The 26896-nt window shown below is 34.4% G+C and overlaps 1 protein-coding gene across 2 annotated transcripts in view; it reads left to right on the top strand.

Annotated features, from left to right (window-relative positions):
- LOC126742616 (mitogen-activated protein kinase kinase kinase 15) overlaps positions 1-26896 on the top strand; it is a 151968-nt gene that overhangs the window by 83138 nt on the left and 41934 nt on the right. For both annotated transcript variants that reach the window (XM_050449343.1, XM_050449344.1), the window contains exons 23-24: positions 8146-8337; positions 14773-14989. In XM_050449343.1, the coding sequence (XP_050305300.1) occupies positions 8146-8337; positions 14773-14919 (339 nt within the window). In that variant the 3' untranslated portion in view covers positions 14920-14989. The remainder of the gene's footprint in view (positions 1-8145; positions 8338-14772; positions 14990-26896) is intronic.

The raw sequence follows: 26896 nt of genomic DNA, 5'->3' as shown, positions 1-26896 counted from the left end.
AATATTAATATGAATAGTGCTCTACCTCTTACCAATATTGAATTTTAAAACTCAGCGGCACGGTTGCATATTATTAAATAATTATTTGTTGATTTATTTGTTTATTTCTTTAATCAAAAACATTTTTTCTCTTTGTAATAAAGAATTAAAAAAGGCTATAAAAAAAGTTCAAGAAATAAGCGTGCCATTTAAAAAAAATTAGAGGTGGTTTCTGTGGAATGAATTTGTTATTGGTAGTTTTAAAAATATTTTTAAAAATTGCATTGTCTGTCGTAAAAAACACATTTTGAAATCTTCAAAAATGGCGAAGTTCTATGCTATTAAAAGCATTTTGGAATACCCATTATATACTGGGTGGACCGTAAAAAGGAACACTTATTAACTTTTTTAATTTTCTCTTCCGGTTTAACTAGAAGTGACGGTAACTTTCTTAATTTAAATAGGAAACCTGCTAAATTATTGCATATTTCGATATAAAATAATTTGCTGAGAACAGTGATACTGCATTTGCTATTTTTTCATTAATAATTATATAGAAGAAAAACCTAAGTCACGTACGTAAACGCATTTAGCAATAGAACTAGTTTAATAATCATAGCGTGGAACGCTGTGATTTCTTAAATGAGGCTGCCTTTTGAGGCGTTTGTCAATTATCTTTCAATTAACAAAATACATGACATCAAGCACAATATTATTTGTTATTCAAATATTACTCAGTAAATTTATCACAGTTATTTAAAAGATATTTATTGTTTACTAATATTTTAAATGTTTACCAAAAAAGAGAAAGTTAATATGCTTTTAATGGGTTAAATAAAAGCCCAACGGTTGGTATTTATAACAACAGTTATTAGAGGCTCAATACTGAGTAAAGTAAGTAAATAAAAGCAGATTCTAAGAACTGTAAGTACGGCAACAGCAGTCGAGACACACTCGTTCACGGTTAAATCTTTAATATCTTATAGTCCGGTCATATTGTCTATTAACTGATTTATAGTACGGTCGGATTTTATACCGGGTGATCAGTTAAGGGTAGCGAGCGGCCATATCTCATAAGATATTGGTCGTATAGATTTGAGAAAAAAAAATCATGATAAAAGTCGCTAAGAGAAATTGCTGGAAACTATTTTCGTCAAACGTCCGCTAGAGGGCGTAACAGCCAACACCAAGTAGAAAAATGGGATTTTTATAGAATTTTGTCTAATGAAAGTATATTGGTAATATCATTCTCATATTTACTGACCATTTCCCCACATTTTTTGTCTAAAACGTTTTATTCTATCTATCAAAATAAAGCGGTGGGGCAAGTTCAATTGTTTTTTTAAATAAACCAAGATTTCTCCCATTTCTTTTCACCGATTTTAGCAGACTTAGGCTCATATAAAAGAGCATAATTTGCACTACAAAATGCTTATTTGGTTTTTAATTTTTGACTTTTGCTGTCGCCGCTAGATGGCGATAACTCAAATGGTAGCACATTTTTGAGTTTTTTCAAAAAAAATAAATGTAATGGTATATTAATTTTTATATATTTTAAAAAAGGATACATTTCTCTATCATTTATCGTAGTTAAAATAATTTTTTGTCTACCTTTTTTTAAACCGTTGATATTGATCAAAATATAATTTTATTTACAAATATAATTTATTAAAAAATGGCACGCCACTGTTTTTTATCAAAATAAAAATCAGTTTTGTAATCTCTTATAGGTTACTAAGAAAAAGAACCTCCTGACTTTTTTTCAAAAAAAAAATTTCAGAAAAAATTTTCTTAATAAAACTGTCCAACAACAGCAGGAGCAATAACACTAAAAACAAGAACACAGAACTTAAAAATAAAGGTTAAAAATAAATTAATAGTTTTATCGTAAATGTTCAAAAAGTTGTCCGTTATTTTGAATGCACTGGTTTAATCTCTTCTGGGTGGAGTTGACAGCTGACTCAATTTCCGCTCTTGGTATACTATTTATCGCATTTTGAATTCGGACTATCATGTCTTCTCGAGTTTTATATACTAAATCCTTTATTCGGCACCACAGATAAAAATCAAGGCAGGTCGGGGGACCGTGGTGGCCAGGAGAATAGACTGCCTCTACCAATCCAACGGTTAGGAAAATGCCTGTTCATAAAATCTCGCACATTTCGAGAATAATGTGCCGGACATCCGTCTTGTTGAAACCACATGTTTCTTCTTACTTCTAAAGGCACATTTTCCAATTCCTGTCCTGTTGGTGTTGGAGTCCTGGCAAATCGTTCAATAAAAATTTCAAATACATGTCACCGGTTAGATTGCCATTAAATGTGTGCGGCCAGTAATGCATGTTGTGACGATTTACCTTGCCATTATTGCTAAACGATGCTTCATCTGTCCACAATATTTGTGACAAAATAGGACGGTTTTCCCTAGTGAAGTCTCTAAGCCAGTAGCAGTAATCGAGCTTACGTTCAAAGTCAGTCTCATTTAAGGCTTGATGAATCACGACTTGATACGGATGCATTTTAAAATCCATTAATATTTTTTGCACTGAGCCATAGGATATTCCTAAATATGGGGGTGTGCATGAATATAAGCCAACACATTTATAATGTTATCTTCTTTTCTTACCCTACGATTTCTTCTGAAAGTTGAAGTTGGTTGCACTTGGCCATGTTGCCTTAAACGTAAGGCTAAACGCCGAAAGACCATTCTGGAATGCCGTCTTCGGAGGGGATAACGCAGTGCATACTGCCTAGAAGCAATCGCCGCATTTTCAAAACATTGAAAATAAATTCTCAACATATCAAAGGCTTCTTCATTCGTAAAAGGCATGATTTGTTGTAAAAATACTTTTAACATAACATTAAATTAGATGTCAATGGCAGGAACTGTCAAAATAGCGTGATTGACAATTAGGTGTTTTCTTTCATTTTTTTTTTCAATTTCGTAGATCATGGCATGCTTCGCTTAAATGCGATGTTTGATTTTCAATTTAATTTATGAAATAATAATAATAATTATTAATAAATTATGAACTAATGCATTCTCTCGCGAATTAAATAATTATTAATGATAAAAATAATAGATAATTATTTTATTAATGTGAGATGTAATATTTAAAAATAATTTTGAACATTATAATAATTATCAGTATGTAAACCTATTTTATTTTTTTAATTCAAAACCGTTTGCCTAACGAAAAAAACTCAAGAGGTTCTTTTTCTTAGTAACCTATAAGAGATTACAAAACTGATTTTTATTTTGATAAAAAACAGTAGGGTGCCATTTTTTAATGTAATAAAATTATATTTTGATCAATATCAATGGTTTAAAAAAAGGTAGACAATAAATTATTTTCACTAAATTATAGAGAAATGTATCCTCTTTAAAAATATATAAAAATTAATATACCATTACATTTATTTTTTTTGAAAAAAACTCAAAAATGTGCTACCATTTGAGTTATCGCCATCTAGCGGCGACAGCAAAAGTCAAAAATTCAAAACCAAATAAGCATTTTGTAGTGCAAATTATGCTTTTTTATATGAGCGTAAGTCTGCTAAAATCGGTCAAAAGAAACGAGAGAATTCTTGGTTTATTTAAAAAAACAATTGAACTTGCCCCACCGCTTTATTTTGATAGATAGAATAAAACGTTTTAGACAAAAAATTTAGGGAAATGGTCAGTAAATATGAGAATGATATTACCGATATACTTTCAATAGACAAAATTCTATAAAAATCCCATTTTTCTACTTGGTGTTGGCTGTTACGCCCTCTAGCGGACGTTTGACAAACTCGAAAATAATTTTTAGCAATTTCTCTTGGCGACTTTTATTATGATTTTTTTTTCTCAAATCTATACGACCAATATCTTCATCATCATATCTCATATACTCAATATGAGATATGGCCGCTCGCTACCCTTACCTGATCACCCGGTACATTAACATAATGTACAATGTCAAAAAAATTAACGCGAAGCTTGAGAAATATATGCAACTCCACCTACCTACTCCAGGTGTCCAGTTAAATTATTTCGGAATATGAATAGAAATTTACAAAATTGTATTTCTACTATTTTTTTGAAATACGTTTTTTTTGTGAAATTTTTGAAAAAAAAATCGACCTCTTCAATAAATGTTTTTTTTTAAACTCTAAATTATTTGGAAAACGCTGATCTAGGTATCCATTTAAATTGTCCTAGGACCAGGACAGGATTAGAAACAGGTTTGTGCGATATGGACATTTTCTGAGATTTTGGAAAACAAGTTCAAATAATTTTTTTCTCAAAATCCTGTACATTTTTAAAATTATTTTTCGTTAAAAAACGCCGAAAGAGGTGTGCAGTCAAATTGTTTCTATATAACAATTGTATAAAAATTTTCAGAATTTTATTGCTACTGGTTCTTATGGACATTTTCTTAACACCTTGACATTTTTTTAAATACTGAAATATTATATCATGTTCAATCAAATAATCGCCGGAAAACGTATAGCAATTTTCAGAGTTTTATTTTTATTAGTTTTTGAGATATGGGCAGTGCATCAATTTTGAAAAAAATTAACCTTTCTAAAGAAAATGTTTTCTTAAAATTTTGATGATTTTTCAAAAGGTCAGTTCATTAAAATATTTAGGTTTAATATTGGATCAATTTTTAAATATGGACAAACCACATTACAGAAACCGCGAAAAAGATTCGAAAAATTCATCAAATTTTATCAACTAAGAAACAAATTAAACAAAAAAAGTATCTGAATTATGATATTGCATTATAATATGGAGACACTCTTGCAATAATACCATTTTGATTTGGTAAGAAATTTCTTGGGGCACAATCGCAATTAAAGCAGCTTGGAAATTTTTTGGAAGATAGCCAATCTTCAAGTTAAGGATTCCCCAAGCTAAGGAGCTATGGTCAAAGGGGAGGGATTAAAATGGAGGTTTATCCCAGCCTACTCTTCACATTTTCGAGGACTCTGGTGGGCGGGTGAGAAAACCGTTAAATATCATTTAAAAAGGGTGGTTGGTAGTCATAATCTAAGTTATGAAGATTTTTCAAGGGTATTGTGTCAAATAGAGGCCATAGTGAATTCACGCCCTCTGACTCCAATGTCTTCTGATCGGAGTGATCTCGACGTAATTACACCCGCGCATTTTTTAATTGGTCGTTTGAGTCGGATTATGGTTCTGGGTGTTTTTTTACGGGAAAGTGGTAATCGCAGTTTAAAAGAGTTGAAAATTGGCTTTTCATTGGATTGAAAAGTTTGGCCAATTATCCTACCTAGGACAGGATTCAGCTTGTTTTGGAATATTTTACCGATTTTGGGAGGTAAAATACAGGGATATCGCGCGTTATAACGGTAGGTTGTTATACGCGGAAAAACGTTTGTTGCTGGACAAGGCAGATTCGGGAGCAAGAGGCTGCCGAGAGGATTGCATTCTATCTGGCTTCCGGTGCCGATTTAAACCTTATATCGCTGAAACAAAGTAAACTTTTATACATAGTTTGAAGTGTGGAATGCATGCGTTAATTTGGTTAATTGCATTAAGAACAGGGATTTATTCAAATAACATAGGCTAAGGATTTGAATTTATTGTGGTCTTTATTTGTTGGCAGGTACAGGGTTTTTATTTTTTGTAAAAAAATGTGTAGTCTTTCGATTTGAATAATGGAGGAAGAGATTAAATTATTGGTAAAAAAGCGAGGGACTATAAAGGGGCGAGCACTCTTTTTAGGAAATGAGATTGAATTTAAAGCAAGCCCCAATGATAGTTATACAAGAAAATGAAAAGTTGGATTAATTAATTTTAATTGAGTTAAAGTTTAAGGGAGTATCAAAGCGAAATAGAGTTTAAGTGCGAAGATGAGAAGCTCGAACAAAGTCTTAAGGATAGTTAGGAATTTCGAAATGACTTTTTTTAAGCTTTGAGTAGGGTCCTTTAGGTAAGTTTTCAGTTGGAATGGGACAGGGAGACAAAAGTGAACATTTTAGGGGTTCTGAATCTGGGGGACACTCATGCTTAAATCGTGGGAATAATGAGACTGGCAGTCTTTCAAGCAAGGGGAATAATCTGCTTCTAATTAACATTCCAACTTGTGGGTCATAATAATATGTGGTTGAAATTTTAATTCATAGAAATGAGGGTATTTCTGATATGCAAAAGTTTCATTACTGAGTCAATAGACTTTAGTGCTGCAAATTATATTATAGCATGGGATTTACTTTGCAAGCGGTTTGATAATAAAAGAATATTGATTCAAAATCACATTTCAATGATTTTTGGAATTTGTGCTTTGAGAAATGAATCTTCTGAAGGTTTAAGAAAATTATGTGACACGGTTTTAAAACATTTTAGAGCCTTGGAAAATTTGGGCTGGTAAAAGCATGGGAAGACTTAATTATTTTTCATTTAGCCTCAAAATTAGACCGGGTGAGTCTTAAAGAATGAGAAAGTGTGAAGGCTAAAAATGAAACTCCCACATTATTAGACTTTAAAGATTTTATTAAGGACAGAGCTGATCTTTCGGGAAATTTAGAGCAATCTAGGGGTAAAATTGTGGCTAGGGATCACAGTAATTCTTCAGGCAATTGGCGCAAATATAAAGGCGAACAAAGGTCATTTCTAAGTGTGGGTAAAAAATGTGTTGTTTGCCAGGAGATTCACGACCTTGTGGTAAAAGATTTTTGGGTTTACCAGTTTATTCGCGGGTTGGTATCATTAAAAGGAATAAACTTTCTAGGTGTTGTTTTTTGCTGACCATTTTAACACTAAATGTGGTGCAAAGAAATGTGAAAAATGTGGCTATTATCATCATACGCTTTTACATTATTCTGTGTCCTGTAAATGTATTAAGTTGGGTTATAACATAATAAATAACGACAAGAAAAACTCAAATAATTTTATTATAAACATGATCCCTAAAATATGTCAAAATAAAAAAGTTAGATTATTTAAAAAAAAGCATCTAGATAGTCTACTGATTTACTTTTTAAGGAGACAAGGAGACAAACATTCCGAACCTTAATTTTGCAAAAATAAAACAAACACTGTTTAACATAAACACTAACTATCACAAAACAGTATTTGGTACAAATGAAGACGATAGAATTTCCTTGTTCAAAAAATTTCATCTTCAAAGAAATATATGTTTTTTTGCACATATGTTCTATAATAACCGCAATATTGAAATAAGGCAAGTGAGCATAATTAAAAGTAGATTTAAAGGCGGCAAATTATTAAGCTTTTCACTCTGTGCTGTCATAGATTTCTTACTAGGTTAATAAGTCATTTTTACTTTTTCATAGCGGAACGTTCATTCCTTAATTTTTTACTCCTTTTTGCTTTTTATTTGGCGTCTCTCTCGGTTCTTTATCTCCATTAATTTATTATATAAAGCACTTTAACTAGTGTAGAATTAAATTTCCTTTTATTTTTCTTGTAAGTTTCAAAATAGGGTTAGAGTGTTTGCCTTAGAGTACGTCTAGGTATTTTGTAAATTTATTTAAGTCAGTGCTAACATTGAGGTACATCTTGGGAGCCCCTAAAGACAGGGTGTTCAGCCCTTTTTTTCTATGTTATGATATGTTATCCGTCGTTTCATTACAAAGCCTCCCGCTACTAAATAAATCGAAGCATTTTATGTTTTTTTCATTAACTGATTGATTAATTAAATGCGTTTGTTTATGTGACTTTTTACGTGTTCAAGTTTTTTCCTTCTTATAGGCTTATTTATTAACTGATTTAAACAATATTCATATTAAATTATTCGGAAGAAAATTGTATTTCAAAAGTGGTTGTTGAAATGCGCTAATTAGAAAAATAAATAAGTGAACTAACAAATCTGAGTAATAAAATGCAATGAAAATTATTTTTTAGTTATTACTTGATTAAAAATTATAACTATTAACGCATTCGTGGCACCTTATTTTCGGATATAAAAAATGCCTTTTTTATTATAGTTAACAAAAATTTGCAAATGGTAATATAATACTATTTTCCATACAACGACTGAATATTGCAAAAGATCTCTCATACATAAATTAATGTTTATCTGAAAATAAAAAAAGTTCACTTTTTCTTGCGTCACCCGGTATATATTTCAGGGTTTCTGAATAGTCTACAAATTAAGATTAAAATTGACGTAAAATAATCATTCTTTTTTAGGCGAAAGAGCTAGTAGATATAAATAAGCAACAACTTGAACCTTTAAAATCAGTCCTCCAGGAAGTAGTTCGGCAACTGCAAGACGTACTTAGGGTTGGTGCTAAAACGGATATTCAAGAGGAGATAGAGGAAGATCCTAGATTAGCCAATTGGCTTAAAGGTTTAGGGATAAGTGATTTGTCACAAAGAAAGGTAATTTTTTTAATGTAATATATGTTTTTTTAATCCTATAACGAGTGATGAAAGCATATTTTTCTCTAGTAAGCGTATCGTAATTGAGTTTTACAAGGTAAACGACAATATTTGCTATCTTAGTTGATCAAATAAGTAATGCTGGAAGAAATACATGGACTATATCAGTTCATGAATTGATCTGCGTTTCTTGCATTAGAAAGCTTTATAATATAGATTATAATTGAATGTTTCTATTGACATTTATTTTTTAGAAGGTGTCCATTTATTATTACAACTCTGTGGGTAGTCAAAAAGCCTTAAGCTAATCATATGGTACTAAAACCCTAGGCGTAAAGCTTATACTTTTACGTTACCAAAACACTGCTTAATGATTTGCAGATGTTTACTTAATCAGAAGATCTGTTAGCAAGTATAATAATGAATTTAAGAGATAGAACAGATTTTTAGATACCATTTTAGATACCAATCACTAATTTGAACTTTAGTGGTACAGCTGAAAGATAAAAGAGTAGTTAAAAAAGTACCTATTATGATAATAATTTCGGTACATTTTATATTTTTCTTTAAAAAATATTTCTAAATCGAAAAAATCAGCTATAGGGGGACCTGTCCAGTTCTCGACCACTTAACTGAATTTTGACTGAGAAATAAAATTAGAAAAAGGACCAAATTTGTCATTTTTGTTTTTTATGTGAAACCTTATAGTGTTCTTAATTATTTCCTTCGGTTTTTTTATTTTATTATAAGTTAAACAAGTAAAAATATACCAAAAATAGACCCAAATATATTAAAATGTTTTTGTACTAAAACGTATTTTCGTTGATTGAGTATTTGGGAAGATGCGCAATCCCGTGTTAAAAAATTTACCCGGTCGACTATCGATTACCATTCAGTTTCGTCCACCGTGTGGTGCTGCCGCTCATGCAAGCCGCGTGGACTTGCCCTTTGGCTTCTTCGAGTCAGGTTTTTAACGACACTGGAATCTTTGGCGCCCGGTCGTGTTGTTATTTTTTTAAGACAAGGGCGATGATGATAACGGCGCTTTTATTTATTTTGTTATAGCCGATATTTAAATGCGATGTGATCTCGCATAAACAACTGGATAAATCGGATAACAACACAATATAATGGCGTAATTTAGGTGGTCAAGGATTGGAAGGTGCTGAAATCTCTTACAACTTAAATTTTATTAACAAATAATAAATTACTTACCAAAATCCTTTTTTGAGACAAAAATAAATAAATGAAAACAAAACAAAAATTCAATAAGCTTTTATTTATTAATTAGAAAAATAAAAAATATATTACATAAAAAGTTACACTTCCAGCATGATGCTTTCTTCATTCTGTGTTCAAGAGTGCAAAGTGTTTAAATTTACTTAAAACTAATATGCACAAAATATATAGGTAAATTTTTAGAATATAGATAGGTTTCACGTAAATATAAAGAGTAAATTAAATAATTAATAAGATTTAATATCTATATACGGTACTATAGGTTTTGAGAGTCAATAATTTTTTGCAAAAAGTAGCACGTAATGTCATGTGATTTTTGACAATACGGGTTTGTGAAACCAGCCAATATCTTAAAAACTCTGTAATTACTAATTGTTATAAACATAGTTAAAACTAGAAAAAGTTAATAAGAAAAAAAAAACAATATTTTGTTTAACATTATGAAGGGTCTCATCGCGATTATACAGGATGTCCAAAATAAGGATGAGCAGTAGATGTTGCGGAATATAATGGTTGAATAAATGTAATCTAAAAATTTGAAAAATGCCAAATACTTCCTAATATTCAGGAAAAAAAATAAATTTTGCCAAATCGTTTTTTATTGTCACCATCCTTGTCACCACTCCTTTACAAGTTAACATCTTTAACTTTTAAATACGACGTTCCGTCTTTAGAGGGCCATAATCAGCTTTGTTTCTTCTTGTCGACGCCATGTTGGCCACTTGCAGTTTTAAATAACCCTTTTAATTACTTTTTCAACGAGTTATCTTAAATTTCTAGTGGGGTAGTTGGAATTATCCCTATAAAATATTATATACCTCTCTCTCCTTTAAATACAGTTTCGAATTTCTAAAAAATTCAAAACAAATTTTATTTATAAATACATGGTATCTACTTGCAGACTCGGTACTTCTTATAATATAAAATATGCACATTAATCGACATATTACTAACACATAATTTAAAAACAATACACAAGATAGTGTTCAACATACTAGTATAAACAACAATAATACAAAATTTAATTTAAATTTCAAAGCAAGACGACTTAAAATTTTTTTAGAGTAACATCACAAATTCTAACCTTTACATCTTTACTAAAAACTAATTATATACTATTGGCCTATTCCCAACTATCTTCAAAAAAATTCTAAGGCTATAAAAATACTTGCTCTTACGAAGTTTCGTTAAGGACTTTTTAAAGAGAAGAGAACTTCTAGAGACTTTTATGACATTTAGAAAATGATTAAAAATTTTTATGCTTAAGTAAATAAGAGAATTGTTGGTTCACTTTTCGGAATAGGCATTGGAATATTGTTTTCTGAATATTTTTTTCTGATATTATAATGTTTTAAGGAGCCATTATTTTGAAGAATATATTTTTTGTGTATTAGGCAAGCAGACTCAACAATAAACAAGCAACACAAGGAAAGTCTCTTTAAATAGGGGTCTACATGTCCTGTGGAGATTTATGACACATAGATTTAATGACTTGTTTTTGAAAAACAAACATCGAGTTAAAAAGCCGTTTACTAATGCAACCCAAAAATGCTATTCCATACCGTAGGTGACTTTCAACCAAAAAAATAGACCGTTTTTGCAGATTTCAATCTCAGTTCATTTAAAACCACTCCTAACAGCATAACATCGTCTAGCCAGTTTTTGCCACCTGACATATCTACACAAAACTTAGGTTTATGATCGATAACAATTCCAAGAAATCTGTTAAAATTATTTACTCCTAATTCTTTGTTGTGAATCATGAACTGAACATAAAAACTTAACAATTTAGTCTTATTTATGTTTAAAAACAATAGATTGGCACCAAACCTCTGTTTAATCATTAATAAATCTTCAGAAATTGTTCTTGTTAATGTGCTTTTGTTATTGTCTGCCCATAAGATAGTGGTGGTAGATTAGATAAGAGAGTCGTAACTTTCTTCAATAGTAGCAAGGGTTTCATTTACTGGTGGATTCTTTTGATCATCTCCTTTACATTTTTTGTCATCAGTTTTAATTTCTTTAATGAATTCTTCAATTGGACTGGTAAATTCATGAGTTTTTTTGGTGATAGCAGATGTGTAATTTTCTTATTTATTATCATGTTCGGGTTTTTTGTCAATTGCTTCATCTTTGGTATCATTATCATTTGGTCCTTCCTGATTGTAATTGTCTAGAAAAATAATTATAGAATCATTATAGTTGTGTCTATGCTCTGGTTCTTTGGCTCCAAATATGTCAGTGACAGATATATATATTCCAACGGCAAATCTGTCAATGTTAAATCCATTGGTATAACACTACCAATAGGTACTGACTCTGACAATAAATTATCTTTATGTATTGTTACTTCCATGTCATTAAGAGTTATGTCACTTATAATATTTATTTTTTATGCTCAGTCTTTATCTTTATTTCATCTATGGTTTGGTAAATGATTTTTGTGTCAACACCTTTGGCAGTTAAGTTTGTGTCGATAAGAGTTATCACTTTTGTGGCATTATCAATTTCTTCTTGTTTGATGTCGTATTCTTTTTGGTCTGGGCGTTTGTGTTTTTCTAAAACATTTTGGACACACTTTGTGTAATCCACATTGTCCGGATTTAATAGAAAGAGTCTACATTTACGAAATCCATTTTTAATTCAAGGCACCATTGTTTTGTTTGTTTTATAGTGGACTGTATATAAGGCCTGGTTCGGCCACTCTAACGTTAATAACACCAAGTAAATACTAAAACTTTAATTTAATAACATTTAAAATTACAAGGGTTAAAGTAATTTATGCGAGAGAACATAAAAGTATACATAGTTTGCAATGTTGCCAATAGTTTTTTAAGGTCTGTAATCGCAAGAACTGAACATAGGGCCCACCTTGAAAGTACGCACTTTCAACCACACTTCACAAAATTTAATTTATAGGTAGTGGACAAATCTTCGCAAATGAACGTATAATGCTCCCCTTCCTTGTCCTTATAGTAGCTACTCGAGGTATACCATCATTGCCTGGATGCAAACATTCAATCCTACCCAGCGACCATTTGGATGGAGGCAGACCATCTTCTTTAGTGATTACCAAGTCGTTGATCTTCAGGGTTGCATGGTTGCTTTGCCAATTCAGCCGCTGCTGTAACTCGGATATATATTCTCGAGACCATGTTGATCAGAAATGTGGCTGAAGTTTTGAACATGCTGAAAGTGTGACAATCTATTGTCGAAGATTTCGGTAACATCTAAATCAGCAACTAATATCATCGGACGACCGATAAGAAAGTGGGAAGGTGTCAGGGGATTATTTTATTTTTTATTTATTTTTATTTATTTACACCACATAAACAGATTACAAAATCCAATTATTTAATGGGAATAATATCATAATTACAACTTAAAATTAACAATCCAAATACAAAACTAACGTACAATGAATAAAGATAACAATTTAATGAACTTAAACTACAAACTTTACATTTTTAATATTTCTAATGCTGCAGCTAAATATGTCACACTGGCTCTGCACAGCATTATATATATCCCCAGCTCTGCGCAAGGGAGAAAATTTAGAAATATTAGTTCTGGCTCTTGTTGAGTAAAAGGTAGGAGGATTTCTTGTTAAGACCATTGGAAGGTGAAAGTTTAACATTCCCAACAAGTCTGGTGAGTCGATCAAGTGGTTTACCAATTTATATAAAAACTGCAGATCAGCTGATTTACGTCGAACATTAAGCGGTCGTATGGAGAATCTGTCAAGTAAAGTTTGATGTGGAAAACCGATCTCCGGATACATTTTGTCACATTTAAACCAGAGATATTTCAAAAATTTTCGTTGGACATTTTCGATATCTTGAATATGACATTGATAAAAAGGAGACCAAACTTGCGAAGCATATTCAAGAATGGTTCTAACGAGCGAAAAATATAATGATTTTAACGTAAATATATTGTTAAAATGCTGTGTATTTCGAATAATAAATCCCAAGATTTTATAGCTTCGGCTCACTAAATATGCAATATGTGGAACAAAAGATAGACTGGTATCGAATGTAATCCCCAAGTCCTTAAACACCTCTGATCTAGGAATAGATATATTGTCTATAGAGTATTCGTAGTGTATGGGATTTTTCTTCAAAGTATATGAGATCACAGTGCACTTGGCAACATTAAGAGGAAGATGTCGTTTTTACACCGGGTGTTTATGAGGCTAAAATTATTTTTGAAGTACAAGGCATCAGATATATTGTTGATTTTAAAATATATTTTATTATCATCAGCAAACAATAGACTTTCCACTTTAAGATGCTTGGACATATTATTAATAAATGAATCAAAAAATAGTGGCCCCAAAATTGAGCAATGAGAAAAATTATTTAATCGTGTGGAAAAGCAATAATATTGATCAAGATTATTTATGAGAATGCTATGGTCAAGTCGGTCAAAAGCCTTAGAAAAATCGGTGTATATCACGTCTACTTGAGAATTTGAGTCGGCAATAAATTCGGTTATAGTAACTAAATTCGTGGTAGTTCATCTACCCTTCATGAATCCATGTTGGCGATACTTTGAAAGATAAGTATTTGTTAATTGGGTACCATGAAATATTTGCAAGAATGGTGCGGTTAGAAAAACAAAAAATTCCAATAAAAAGATCCAAGAACATTTTCGTTTACATTATTTTTCAAGTTGTTTTTTTAAGAATGACACTGCATTTTTAAAAAGATGTACTTTTTCTGAATTAACAACTTAAAATTGAACTTCTCTGTTGTTTGAATAACTGTCGCATCGCTGACAAAAAAGAACATATCATGGTTCTTCTTAATTAAAATGAAACAGTGATTCATTTTTTTTTTCTGCAAAACGGTTCATTTTATTGATAATGAACAAGAGTGCCTTTTCTTTAGTTTAAGGATCAAGCTATCTATATTTATTATCTAAAGTCAAAGTATATAAATTGCATATTATACTGGGTGGTTAATTTTGACCTGGTTAAATTTAAAAAAAAAGTTAATTAAAGTTAAATAAATAAAAAGTTAATTAAATAAAAAGAAGTCAACGTATATAAATTGCATATTATACGGGGTGGTTTATTTTGACGTGGTTAATTTATGAGGTGGTTAATTTAACATGCTTCACATAGACTATGTTATTAGTAAAAACCTTTAGTAAGTTTAGAAAATAATTTTAGACTTATTAATTTTTTTTTAGGTTTTATCACAGGGCTACAAACTTGAAGAACTGTTGCATGACTTCACAAGAGAAGAAGTTCGGAGGTTAGGCTTATTAGGAGCTTATGAATTACGTATATGGAAGGCAATAAAACAATATCGTGCAACTAATGGACTTCCATCATAACACACTTTACATGGCATTCGTGTAAAGGAAAACAAACATGACAATAAAACATGGAGACATAGCTAAAAAGGTATTAAAAAGTGAATAAAATTGGTTTAAAAGCTATATTTATATTTTAGTTTGCAATTAACTTAACGATAGTATATGAACTAAATATTAATAGAAAATTACAATTACGAAAAAATGTACATGTTGCATTAATTTTTCTCTTTACTAAAGTCAAACATTTTTAATATACAATTATGCAACACTATTCACATAATATATAGTTCGCATAGTAAGCTTTTATATTAACTGTTAAAAACATGTATATACAGGACAACGGATATTCAAGTAGAGAACACATGAAAAATAGGCGATAAGGTTGATGATTTTTTACATCCTCGGGGATACTTCCATTTTGGATATTGACTCCTGCTCTTCTGTTGTCGTGTAGTAAACCTATTGTTAGGTCAAAGGCAATAGTAATTATTTATTTTTGGTCACTTTTGAGAGGAATTAAAAGATGCCTTGATTAATCGTGGCAACTGGTATATCTTAACATATTTCGATAATCTTCGGCATTTAATCATTTTTTCAAATGGCACCTCAATGGGAACGTTTTTTTAAACATAATTTTTTTTCCTATATTTTAGTGTAACTTTTATTAAAAATAACTTAAAAAAAGAAAAGAACTGAATCAGTATGTAACATAAATCTCAAGCCAAATGTATGACTATGAATAGCACGGCTTCCTTTAAGAACATGCATATATTTGAGTTCTTGTAAATGTCAACTGCGAGATTAAAGGTCAAAATGGTCAAATGAGAACGTGCCGACGTTCATTTAAATACATCATATGAAAAAAAATTGGGAGTGAATTTTAGGATTTATTGCGAACGGAAAGGGAGTGTTTTTAGAAATATCACGTTTACAAATTATCATGACTTTATTTCTACGTGTACAGAGTCGACAAGAGAAATAATGCACGTCAAAAATTATTAGAATAGTATTTATAAGTTTAATATTAATGCGCTTGCATATAGTTTTTCCAATCAGTAAGTTAGTTTCCATGGGAAATCATGTGTATATGTAGTTCCCACAATGGTAGGATTAATGGGTGTTAAGCGTATAACTCCTTGGCCCTTTAACAGAGAATTCCGGGGTTGGATACATAAGTTTTGTTTCTTATCTTAGTTACTTTTCGATAATCACATGGATTATGTGATTATCGAAAAGAAACTTTGGAGTGAAAGTTTCATAGCAACTAATTTCTACAGGGTGAGTTTTTTAAAGTGTTACAATGCGATATGTGAAAAACGGCTGCAAATTTTTTTTTGACATTTTGGTGACATTTCAAGTATACCGGGGGGCACTTTTTGTGATATTTTTGACATTTGTCCCTTCACCCCCCTAAGAGGGGGGGAGGGTCACTTCCTTATTTTAAATGGAATGACGTGTTTTTTATTCTTAAATACGAATCTACATAAAATATGAAGTCTGTTTACAAAAAATTTTTAAAATTGCTCTGCTGGTTACGGAATTATGATCAAAAATGTTTTGATTAAATTTAAAAATAATTCGAATATTTTACCATAACAACAGCCGGTTGCCATGGAAATCCTACTGTTTATTTTACTAGTATGGATGGAAATGAAAATCCTAGTAACAGTAGGATTTCCATGGCAACATAACAAGCAGTGTCACATAAAAATTTTGACGTGTTATTAACAAGTAAATTGTGTTTAAAAAGAAAAAAATGGAAGCTAATTTCAGTGTAGAAGTAGATATGTTGTTAATTTTGGGGGAGTGCAGAAAAAATTATAGGGAGGCTGGAGTAGTGTGGGCCGAGAGGTTTCCGGATATTCCAAAATCGAAGTGACCGCCTTTGACTTCCAAACACTTTCTTATCCTTTCTTGACATGAGTTTCGTATCCGCTGTAACATTGCTGGTGTCACTAATGAACAAGCAAACCGAATCCTGTTCTTCATGTCCTGTGGAGTTGTAGGTGCACTAGCCATTACTTTGTATTTTATAAATCCTCATAAAAAAAAGTCAAGGGGGGTCAAATCTGGCGAACGAGCAGGCCAGTTGACAGGACCACCTCGACCAATCCACCTGTTTTCAAAATCTCATTTAAATAAGTACGGGCCTGTATGGCCTAATGGGGTGGAGCTCCGTCCTGCTGAAACCATACGTTAGGATTTAAATTTTGGTTTAGTAGACGAGGTAACTGATTTCTTAAAAAATCTGTGTAGACCTGTCCATTTAAATGACCTTGGAAAAAATGCGGACCAATAACTCTATCCTCGAAAATACCACACCATACGTTCACAGACCAGGGATGTTGATTTGGTACTGTTCTCATCCAGTGAGGATTATTTGCTGCCCAGTAATGCATGTTGTGCCTGTTTACTTTTTAGAAAAACAAACAACCAAAACTTGAATATGTTCTAATTTAAATAAGTTAAATCTTACCTGCCCGCAATTATTAAAAGAAGCCTCATCAGAAAAAATAACGTTTCTCAAAAAATGGTTATTTTCACGCATTTTTGTTGAAATCCAAGTGCAAAAATTAATGTGATTCTCAAAATCATGTCCGTAAAGCTCTTGATGAAGTGTAATGTGGTAAGGATGAAACTTGTACCGGTGCAGAATTGTTATAATTAATGATTGACTAATTCCAGCATCTAAAGCCAGCCGCCTGGTACTGATTTGAGGATCAATAGCTACTGCTCCTAATACAGCAACTGCCTTATTTTCATCTGTTTGCGTTTTAATCCGATTTCGTCGTTTACTTTTTAGACTACCAGTCATACGACTTCTGGTCTCCAGTCTCTTAAAGGCCATATGAGATTTTGGAATATCCGGAAACCTCTCGGCCCACACTACTCCAGCCTCCCTATAATTTTTTCTGCACTCCCCCAAAATTAACAACATATCTACTTCCACACTGAAATTAGCTTCCATTTTTTTCTTTTTAAACACAATTTACTTGTGTGTAAAGGGGGTGAAGGGACAAATGTCAAAAATATCACAAAAAGTGCCCCCCGGTATACTTGAAATGTCACCAAAATGTCAAAAAAAAATTTGCAGCCGTTTTTGACATATCGCATTGTAACACTTTAAAAAACTCACCCTGTATAGAACTTTATTATAAGAAATTCTTAGAGAAGAATTAAAAGTAAAATAATGATATAAAATTGTCCAGCAATTAACGTTTATATAAAATATAGCGAATTAATTATTTGTTTTTTGGATTTGATTGTTTCAGTGAACTTAGTTCTTTCAGATTAATGTTTTCCAATTTTAGATTTGAATGTATAAAAATTAAGCTTGAGTAATAAAATTTTTTGGTTGTTCCAGAGGAATGTTCCTTTGAGGGGAATGTGCTCGATACTTTTACTGCATCTTTAGACAGCTTCCTGATTGTGATTAGGAAATATAATAATTCATTTATTATCTTTTATGTAGTTTCTGGAATTTTTATTTTCCTAACAAGTTGGAAATTGGACAGATTTCGTAAATACTTTAGGAGCCAAATTTCTAAGACTCGTAAGACTAGCTAAGTAGCAAATGAATGCCTCCAGAATGATTTCCTCACAAAAATTTATCAAAATCCTGAAAGTACCTTCCCAGTATGCAAATTAAATTAAATTCTTATGTTTTAATAATGCAATGATAAGTATGTAAATTAAGCCATGCATAATATACCATAGATAAAAATATTTACTAAATATATAAAATACCTGCTAAGCAGAAACGATAAATGTTTTATATCTATGCTGTGAACTCAAAGTGAAATTGTTTTACAAAACAACCCGGCTCTTAAGTTATGATCTTATATGTACGAACTGTTTAAGTAAATTTATACAGCTATTATCGATTAAATTATTTAACTTTCTTGATATCGAGCGTGATCATGGCGGTTGAGTATTTCGCATTAAATGAATCCACAAACCTTTGCTGAATCCTTGCCAATGAAAACCTTAATAACCGGATTTTCGATTACCGGGTCTGTTTCCCTTTGCGATGCTTTCTTGTGGATTAAGTTTCTTTTAATATAGCTGTGCCTCCGCCCACAACGTGTGGTCTATCATTCCTGTATATTTTATAGTTAAATATTCTAAATTTTGTGTAGGGTATAAGGAAAGTTTCCTGGACCAATGCCACATCCACATTGTTGGTGAGTAGAAAATCAAAGAATTCTGTTTTTTTTTTTTTTTTGATATAATGGCAACTTAATAAATCCCCCAGAATTGCTTAGTTGGCACCTTGGCATAAATGCATGGATTTGCATTGAGAATGCTTAATTTGGAACTTAAATTGTCTTTTTTATTTATTTGCCTTTGAGAAAGACTTAGTAAATACAGAATGTTGTTATTATTTATCACGTTTTTATTGTTGCTGTTAGACAACCCGTTACGCGGACCTGAGTTATCCGCCCCCAAAATATCCTTTATTTCTTCCAGATTGAAATTGTGGCCAAAACAGGGGTTTTGAGAACCACATTTAGCTTTCAATCCTACTCAAGGAAGAAGGGATGATGTTCTATTCTCCTCTCCTTAAAGATTCGTGTCAGATTCCTGTGGTCCCGTGGGGTAACTGGAAAAAGCGACAACCCCAACCTTTCTTTTTGAATTTTAGTGAATCTGATATTGTTTTCTATCATTTTATATTTCTCGGCCTAATTTTTGGTTTCCCTTATGACCACCTTGGGGACTTTTGAATTGTGAAATTAATTGGTAAAAGGTTTAGGTGGTCATATTTATAGGATCGGTGGAATTCTCGTATCGGTTGCGAGCTCAAGCGCAAGCCACGCCTTCCCAGAGACAACTCTCTTGACCCGTGTCAAGTTGTTGCTTTTATTTTATTTTATTTTGACCTTAACCGCTTATGAATTTCGACGGTTATTGCTATTTTGTGATGTTTTTTCGCATTAACCATTTTGCAGCTATATTGATGATAATATTTATTTTGGGTGCCTGTGTCAGCGAGAATAGAAGGTAGAACATTTGAATGCTGCATGAAGCGTTTCTTAAGTTTAAAAAAAGTCTTATTATGCAGGGTCCTGAAGCGTTCCTTGAATTTAGTGTCCTTATTAATAATAATATAATAATATACTCCTCGATTGTTTCGATACGGCAGTCCTCCCGTATATCTATGTCCTAGCGTATCGTAGGGACATATCTTGTTTTGGAACGTTTATAACTTTCTAGTTTTTTTTAAATTGGTTTTCAATATATTTGTAAGTACACAAGATTTGTAGAATAACTTTGCCCTTATGATTTGCTTATACAAGACGTGTCCATAGTTCTGGCACTTATGGCAATATCCAATTTGTCTGATGTATCTATTGTATATGTTTTTAAACGCTCCACGTATGTAATTTTCCAATTTTTTCTCGGCCGGATTTTCAGTGGTGCACCCCCAGATTTTGCTATTGGCATTCCAATCTCCTGCGGCTATGGATGGAATATCTTTTTTAAAAAGCTCCTCTAACTCTTTATAATTTAACGTTTTAATTTGATCACTTACTTGTTACCTACCCCAGCGACTATGGGGAGCGACTCGACGTTGGGCTCCGTTATAGTTGAATTATACTCTCACTACGTGCTATTAAAATGTAGGTTAATTAAAATGCAAGTTGGTTTATTTATATAGCTAGAGAACTGCACTGGAACTGTGTTTCTTGAAATGAAATTGAATTGTTTTTGGTCATCATCTTGGCACTGTTGTTTTGTCCGGGCTAGATACATGGCTCTTGCCGGTCTTCTGACTTGTTATTTGTCGAGATTTAGGCGCCTATCTTTTTATTTGGTCGCATCAGAGTGCTTTGGTTTATGAGGCTCGGAGCATAGGAATCGACTGTCGGGATGTGACGCCCCCCAAAGCGAAAGCTGATGATCCGTTACCTTGAACTAAGCGGCGGAGAAAACATAGCATTTAGCCGGTGTCGTTTGTATTTGGACCGTCAAATGGCATTTTGGGTTTAAATTCGGGATTATTGAATGAGGTCGAGTATGCAAAAGCCGAAGAGAAGACAATTTGTGCTTGTTTGGGTATTGTTTTTGAGTGTTATTTAAGAGAAAACGCCTCTCCATGGTCAATTTTCCCGCCATTTTAATAAGAATTTTTTTATTTCCTCATTCTCGAGGGACCTTACCGTTCTTTAAATTTGATGTATTTCATTTTTATAAACTCCTCTATGGTATTATCAATATTTCTTGCAGGAGAGTTGGTAATTATTCTTAAAGTTTTATTTTGGAAACTCGAGGTGAGGTTTGATTTCTTAATATTGGTTAGCACGCATGAGCCATAAAGGAGTTTAGGTCTAATAATTTGTTTGTACACAAGGAGTTTATTCTCAACAGACATCTTGCTTTTTCGACCCAGAAAGGAGTAAAGTCCCTGGATAAGGCCATTGCACTGGTTAAGCTACCTTTTTATGTGATAGCTAAAGTTGTTTTTAATATTGGAAAAAACCCCTAGGTAGCGGATCTCGCTCTTCCAGGGGACTTCCGTGCCCAATACCACCAGATTTGGAATATCGCGATCTTTCTTTTTTGTGATTAATATTGCTTCAGTCTTGTCTTCATTGATCTTTATCTTCCATTTTTGCACCCATAAGCAAAGTTTTTCATGTCATGTTATACACTGAAGTCTTCCGGCCTAGCATCGTATGGCTCTTGCCGGTTTTTTTGATGCTGTCTGTTTACGTTTTATTGGCGCCTCTTTCTTTTTCTTTTAATTATCTTAATCTTTTTTTTCCTGGTAGCATCGAGGTGCTCTAGCTGTTGACGACACGGAACAAGAGAATTGACTGAAAAGGATATGTTTTACTTTGAAACTGACATTTATTTATATAAAAATATATACACAGGTTAATCTTAAGATTCATGCCTACTAAGGGGATATTTTCTTAAATATTAACAAAATGGCATAAAAACAAAAATAGATGGCCAATGTGAGAAAGATGAGTTGGCCTCCACTGGTTTGATGCTCTGCAGCAGCATTTGGAGTTGCTGCTGCATCGAAGCAAGAAATGCTTGGAGCATGGCATTTGGGCTGCACCGGGTTCAAGAGGGGCGGCAGCTGTTGCTGGAAGCTGGAGTGTGGGGGGAGCGGCAAGACGGCTGTTGTCCTGGGTGCCCCAGGTGAATGGGCGATCCTGTCTGACCGCTTTGGCCTTCAGGATTTGTTTGGGGTTTCTGGGGCATCCCAGGTAGTTTGCTGTGTGCGGACCTCCGCAGTTTGCGCATGTGGCTGGCTGGTCTCTTGGTTTTGTACAGTCAGCGGTTGCGTGAGGTTGGCTCTGGGTTTTCCTGTAGTCCTCTATCGACTGTGGATGGATTTTTCCGCCGTTACGTGTGTTGACGACGCGGCCTTGATTTACTCCGATAGCTTGGAGGGCAGCAGATACCTCCTCGTACCTCTGCTTTTCTCGTATGACAATTGGAGGGATCTTGGACATCGTTGGTAGTAGAGCGGGCTTAGTTTTGGGCTCAGGTGGAGTGTTTCTGAACCCAGCTCTGGAAGTGGAAGGAGCCTGTACCGCAGTGTTAGCAGACGGCAGGGCGGACTCAAGAGCTTTTATTCGGTTCTTAAGTGCTCTGGTCGTCCGGTGGAAGGCTCGGCGGAGATCGCTCATTTCTTTATCGTGCCTCCTCTTGGTACGCATGAGGACAACGTAGTAGTGGGATAGCTCTTCTTGGCTTGACGGAGTGGATTGTAGGATGGCTAGGTCCGCTCTTAGTTCGGCCTCGTCTTGGGGTGTTTCCTCATCCTCGTCCGTGTTGCAGAATTCCGAGAATCCATCCTCGTCATCCTCCAACAGGAAGGAACAGTTTTCATCAAGTTCTTGAGCCATGGTTGACTCGATTGTCGGGCAGAAGGTGGGTCGTACTGGTACACTCGGTACAGCGAAACTGGTTCAGAGAACACTTCGACGTTAAGTGCAGGTGATCTGCACTCAATGGATGCGGTAGATTGGGTTGGGTGTTGTTTCAAGGTTTATTTTTGATTTGGCTTGTTTTGGAGGTTTGGTGGTTTAATACGCGTGGAACGTTTGATATATTAGATTTCTGAGAGTTTTGGTGTGATTTTTGTTAAGAATGGGATATGATATTTAGAATAAAGGTGTAAAAAAAAAGAGTGAAGTAAAAATAACAAAATGAGATTTAACAGAATAACAAGAAGAGATGAGATTTTGCTGAAGCTTTTAGTTAAGTTAGGTAGGTTTACTAAGTTAGTAAGGTTTATAAAAAAAAAAATGCCCTTTCATGGAAGTTGGAATTGTTTCAGCTGATGATGTTTAGGCATTTGAAGAGGGCCCCCAGATTCTCTAATTAGCGCCTAAGAGCAATTTTATCGCCGGATTTGAGTTTAATTTATTTAATTTTTGCATTATATTATGTATTTTTTTGTCAAGTACATCATCAGGCATGCTTAAAAGATGTAATAGACCATTATTTTGGGTAGGCCACCCAACTTGTTTCGTCGAAACTGCTGAGGTGCCTGCCGCCAATATGGCCCCCATAGGCTCCTCCCCCTTATTTCCAATGTTTGTATTGGTTTTTTTTGTGGCCTCAGCAAAGCTTATAGTGTTTTTTTGTTTGTTTAGGTTTAAGAAATTTGGATTTTTTGGACAACGCCAAAAGTTTGCAGGGTGGTCACCCCCGCAATTGCAGCACTGTGCCGGCGAAGTCCTCTCTTTCTTGCATTCGCTGTAGAAATGCTCCTCTTTACATTTGTGGCATCTCGGCTTAGCGGTGCAGTTTGTCATTGAGTGACCATACTCCTGACACCTATGGCATTGTCCAATCTGTCTGATATTATCTATAGTGTAAGTTTTCAAACGTTCCACGCGCACTTTTATTTTTAATATATTGTCTATTTTAAAGATGTTATCCTGTTCTTTGGGTACTAAAAATCTGATGAGGTCCGTGGGCCTTTTTCGACCTGGGCCGGTATTAAACCAGCCCAGTTCTTCGGGCTCGAACCCCATCAACCTCAGCTCCTCTTCTACTTCTTTGAGGTTAAAATTTCTGTCTAATCCACGTAAGATGACATTTAGTTTTCTGTCTTCCTCTAGGAAAAAGGAGTGGAATTCCACTCCCTTTTCCCGGAGGAGGCCTGTTAAAGCCCTGTGGTCCTGGGGCGTCTTTGGGAAGAGCGCCAAACCCAACCTATCTTTTTGTGTCTTAATTAAATTAATTTTGTTTTCCGCAATCATCTTATATTTAGCTGCCCAGTTTGACGTGTCTCTAATAACTACTTTTGGGACTTTTTGTATGTTGGGTTGGACGCTCTTCCCCGCCAGGGAGAGGTCATTGTGTGGCATAAACAGAGGATTTTTCTCTTTATTTACATTTATGCTTTTTTCATTCGTATTTGCTTTCCTTTTTCCTTTCTTACCCACCGTCACAAACCCCTCCTCCTCCTCATCTGAGGCAGCTGGAGTGGCCGAGTCGAGCTTTTGTGTTTCTTTTGTATTTGTTTTTTCATTATCAGAGACCTGCATCTCATCGTCTTTGTCGGGCGATGAGTGCTTAGGAGGACGAGGATTGGCCAAAGTCTTACCCCGCTCGGTTTTTTTTTTTTGGTTCTTATCTCCTCGCTCTTGCAGGACCGGTCGGTGGTGTACCCATCTGACGTGTCCATTTGCTCTCTTTCACTTTTCTCCGCCTTATCTCCGATTGATCGGCGATGAGTTTGCCCCCCACTGACGATGGGGGGCGAAGGGACGCTAGGTTCCGCCGTGTTTTTTTTTTATTCACGAATTTCTTTTTTGATTATTTAATAATGAATCTATATAAAAATAGTAAGAGGAATACTGATTGTTTATTAGATTTAACGATGGCTCGCTGTCGTGTGCAATTTATCCGGCGTCTAAACTCAACTCAACTAACTAACTTTCTCCGGCGTTTCCTGGTATTATTTTGGTTTACGTTTTTGGCGCCATCTTTTTTTTCCTTGGTCGCATCGAGGTGCTCTAGCTTGTGATGGCACGGAACGTGGGACTAGACTGAATGGGTGTGGAAGCGTTGGTTATATTTATAGGCTGGGTGGGCGGCTGGGATTGGTTGGATTCACAGGTCTAGGACACGCCCACCCAGCTCGTCAGTTTTGGGCCGGTGTTGTGTTTACTTTGTTTTTAGATATGTTTTATTTTTTTTTTTAGTGTTTTTTAGAAAAGAGAAAGATTTTATAATAACAGTTTAAAAGCCGGATTTGAAGTTAATTTGTTTAATTTAGTTATTAAATTATCTATTTTTAAATTTATTACATCCTCTGGCAAGGATAAAAGAGTTAATAAAGTATTATTTTGCAGAGGCGTTTTCACCTGTTTAGCCTCCAAACCGAGATATTTTGTATTCTCTGCCCCCCTGAACACAGGGTCCGATGTGGTTTTTGGGACAGCCCCAATAGCTTGCCGGATGGTCGCCGCCGCAATTGCAACACCTCTTAAGATAAGATTTAGCTTCCTGTCCTCCTCAAGGAAGAAGGAGTGGAACTCCACCTCCCTCTTCCTGAGGAGAGCAGTCAGGTTTCTATGATCCTGTGCAGTTTTTGGGAAGAGTGCTAAACCCAGCCTCTCCTTTTCTACCCTAAGTATGTTTATTTTGTTGTTCATTATCATTTCGTACTTTTTTGCCCAGTTTGTGGTATCTCTAATGACAACCTAGGGAATTTTGGGGCTGCTAGGTTCAGCACTCCTCCCTTTTCCTGCAATAGAGAGATTGTTAAGTGGCATGAACAGTGGATTCTTTTCAGGTATTGTGTACCGTCCTGCCTCCTCCTCTCGCGGGGAGGAGATGTTTGCATCATTTCTAGATCTTTTTCTGGACGTTACATTTTTTTGGTTGTCGTTTAACTGGTCCCTCAACGCTCCCAGTTGCCCGGCAAAATTTTTATTGTCGTTTTCTAGCTTTTCATTTATCTCAAGTATTCTTTCCATGTTGTCATTCATTTCCCGCAATTGAGCATTGAAGACACAGTTTTGTTCCTTGAGAAGAACGGCCTCTTTCTCAGTGTTTTTTAGTTTATTTTTAAGTATTTCATTTTCGCTTTCAAGAGTTTTGTATTTTAAATGTTTGTCTTCAATGGTCGATCGCAGGGTGTTTATCTGAGTTTCGAGGCTTACGCAGATGTCTTTGTACACCTCTGCACTGTAAAATGGTTTTTCTGCTTCCATGGTCTGGGCAGGATTTAAGGAAGGGGAAGGAGTTTTTGAATATCTCCGTTCAAGGAGAGGTTTTTGGGAGGGGTAAGGATTGCCAGCTAGAGACTTACCCCGCTCTAGTTCTTCTCGTTTTTCTGGTGTCTTCGTGGTTTTGCTGTTGGAAGGCTCATTTTCGGTTGTGTTTTGGCGTCTCTGTCGTCGGTGGGTTGGCCCCCCGCTGACTATGGGGGGCGAGTTTACGCTATTGTCCGCCGTTTCTGGGTGGTTTGTGTTGTTCTGCTTAGTAAGATTGCCGTTTTTGACTGCAACTCTGCTCGTCTTTTTGCTGCCAACTGCAACTCATCTTGTGCACTGAATGATTCCGGGCTAGCTGGTCACTCTTGCCGGTTTTTGGACTCGTTTGTTGGGTCTAGGCGCCTATCTTTTTTTCTCTTGGTCGCATCGGAGTGCTTTGGCTGTTGAGGCTCGGAGCATGGGATTGACTGCCGGGATGATGTCTTGCACTGATTTTTATCCGGACTAGCTTCGGGGCTCTTGCCGGTCTAAGGTTTGTTTCCTACTCGCTATTTTAGGCGCCTATCTTTTTGTTCTGGGTCGCATCGAGGTGCATCAGAGTTGTTGACGGCCCGGGTCGAAAGGATTGACTACACGGGATTTAGGTGTGCTTGTATTTATAAGGTAGGAGGTGGGCTGCTATTGGTCACGAGTCCAGCAGCAGTCTCCGCCCACCCAGAACGATTTTGATGCGGCCGTCTAGAAGCGGTCGGATTGGGATGCCCAATAGTTCTAAAAACGTTCTAATTTTTTTAAGT

The sequence above is a fragment of the Anthonomus grandis genome, chromosome 12 (assembly GCF_022605725.1).
Source record: "Anthonomus grandis grandis chromosome 12, icAntGran1.3, whole genome shotgun sequence".
Taxonomy (NCBI): Eukaryota; Metazoa; Arthropoda; class Insecta; order Coleoptera; family Curculionidae; genus Anthonomus; species Anthonomus grandis.
This window is presented reverse-complemented; position numbering and strand designations above follow the sequence as displayed.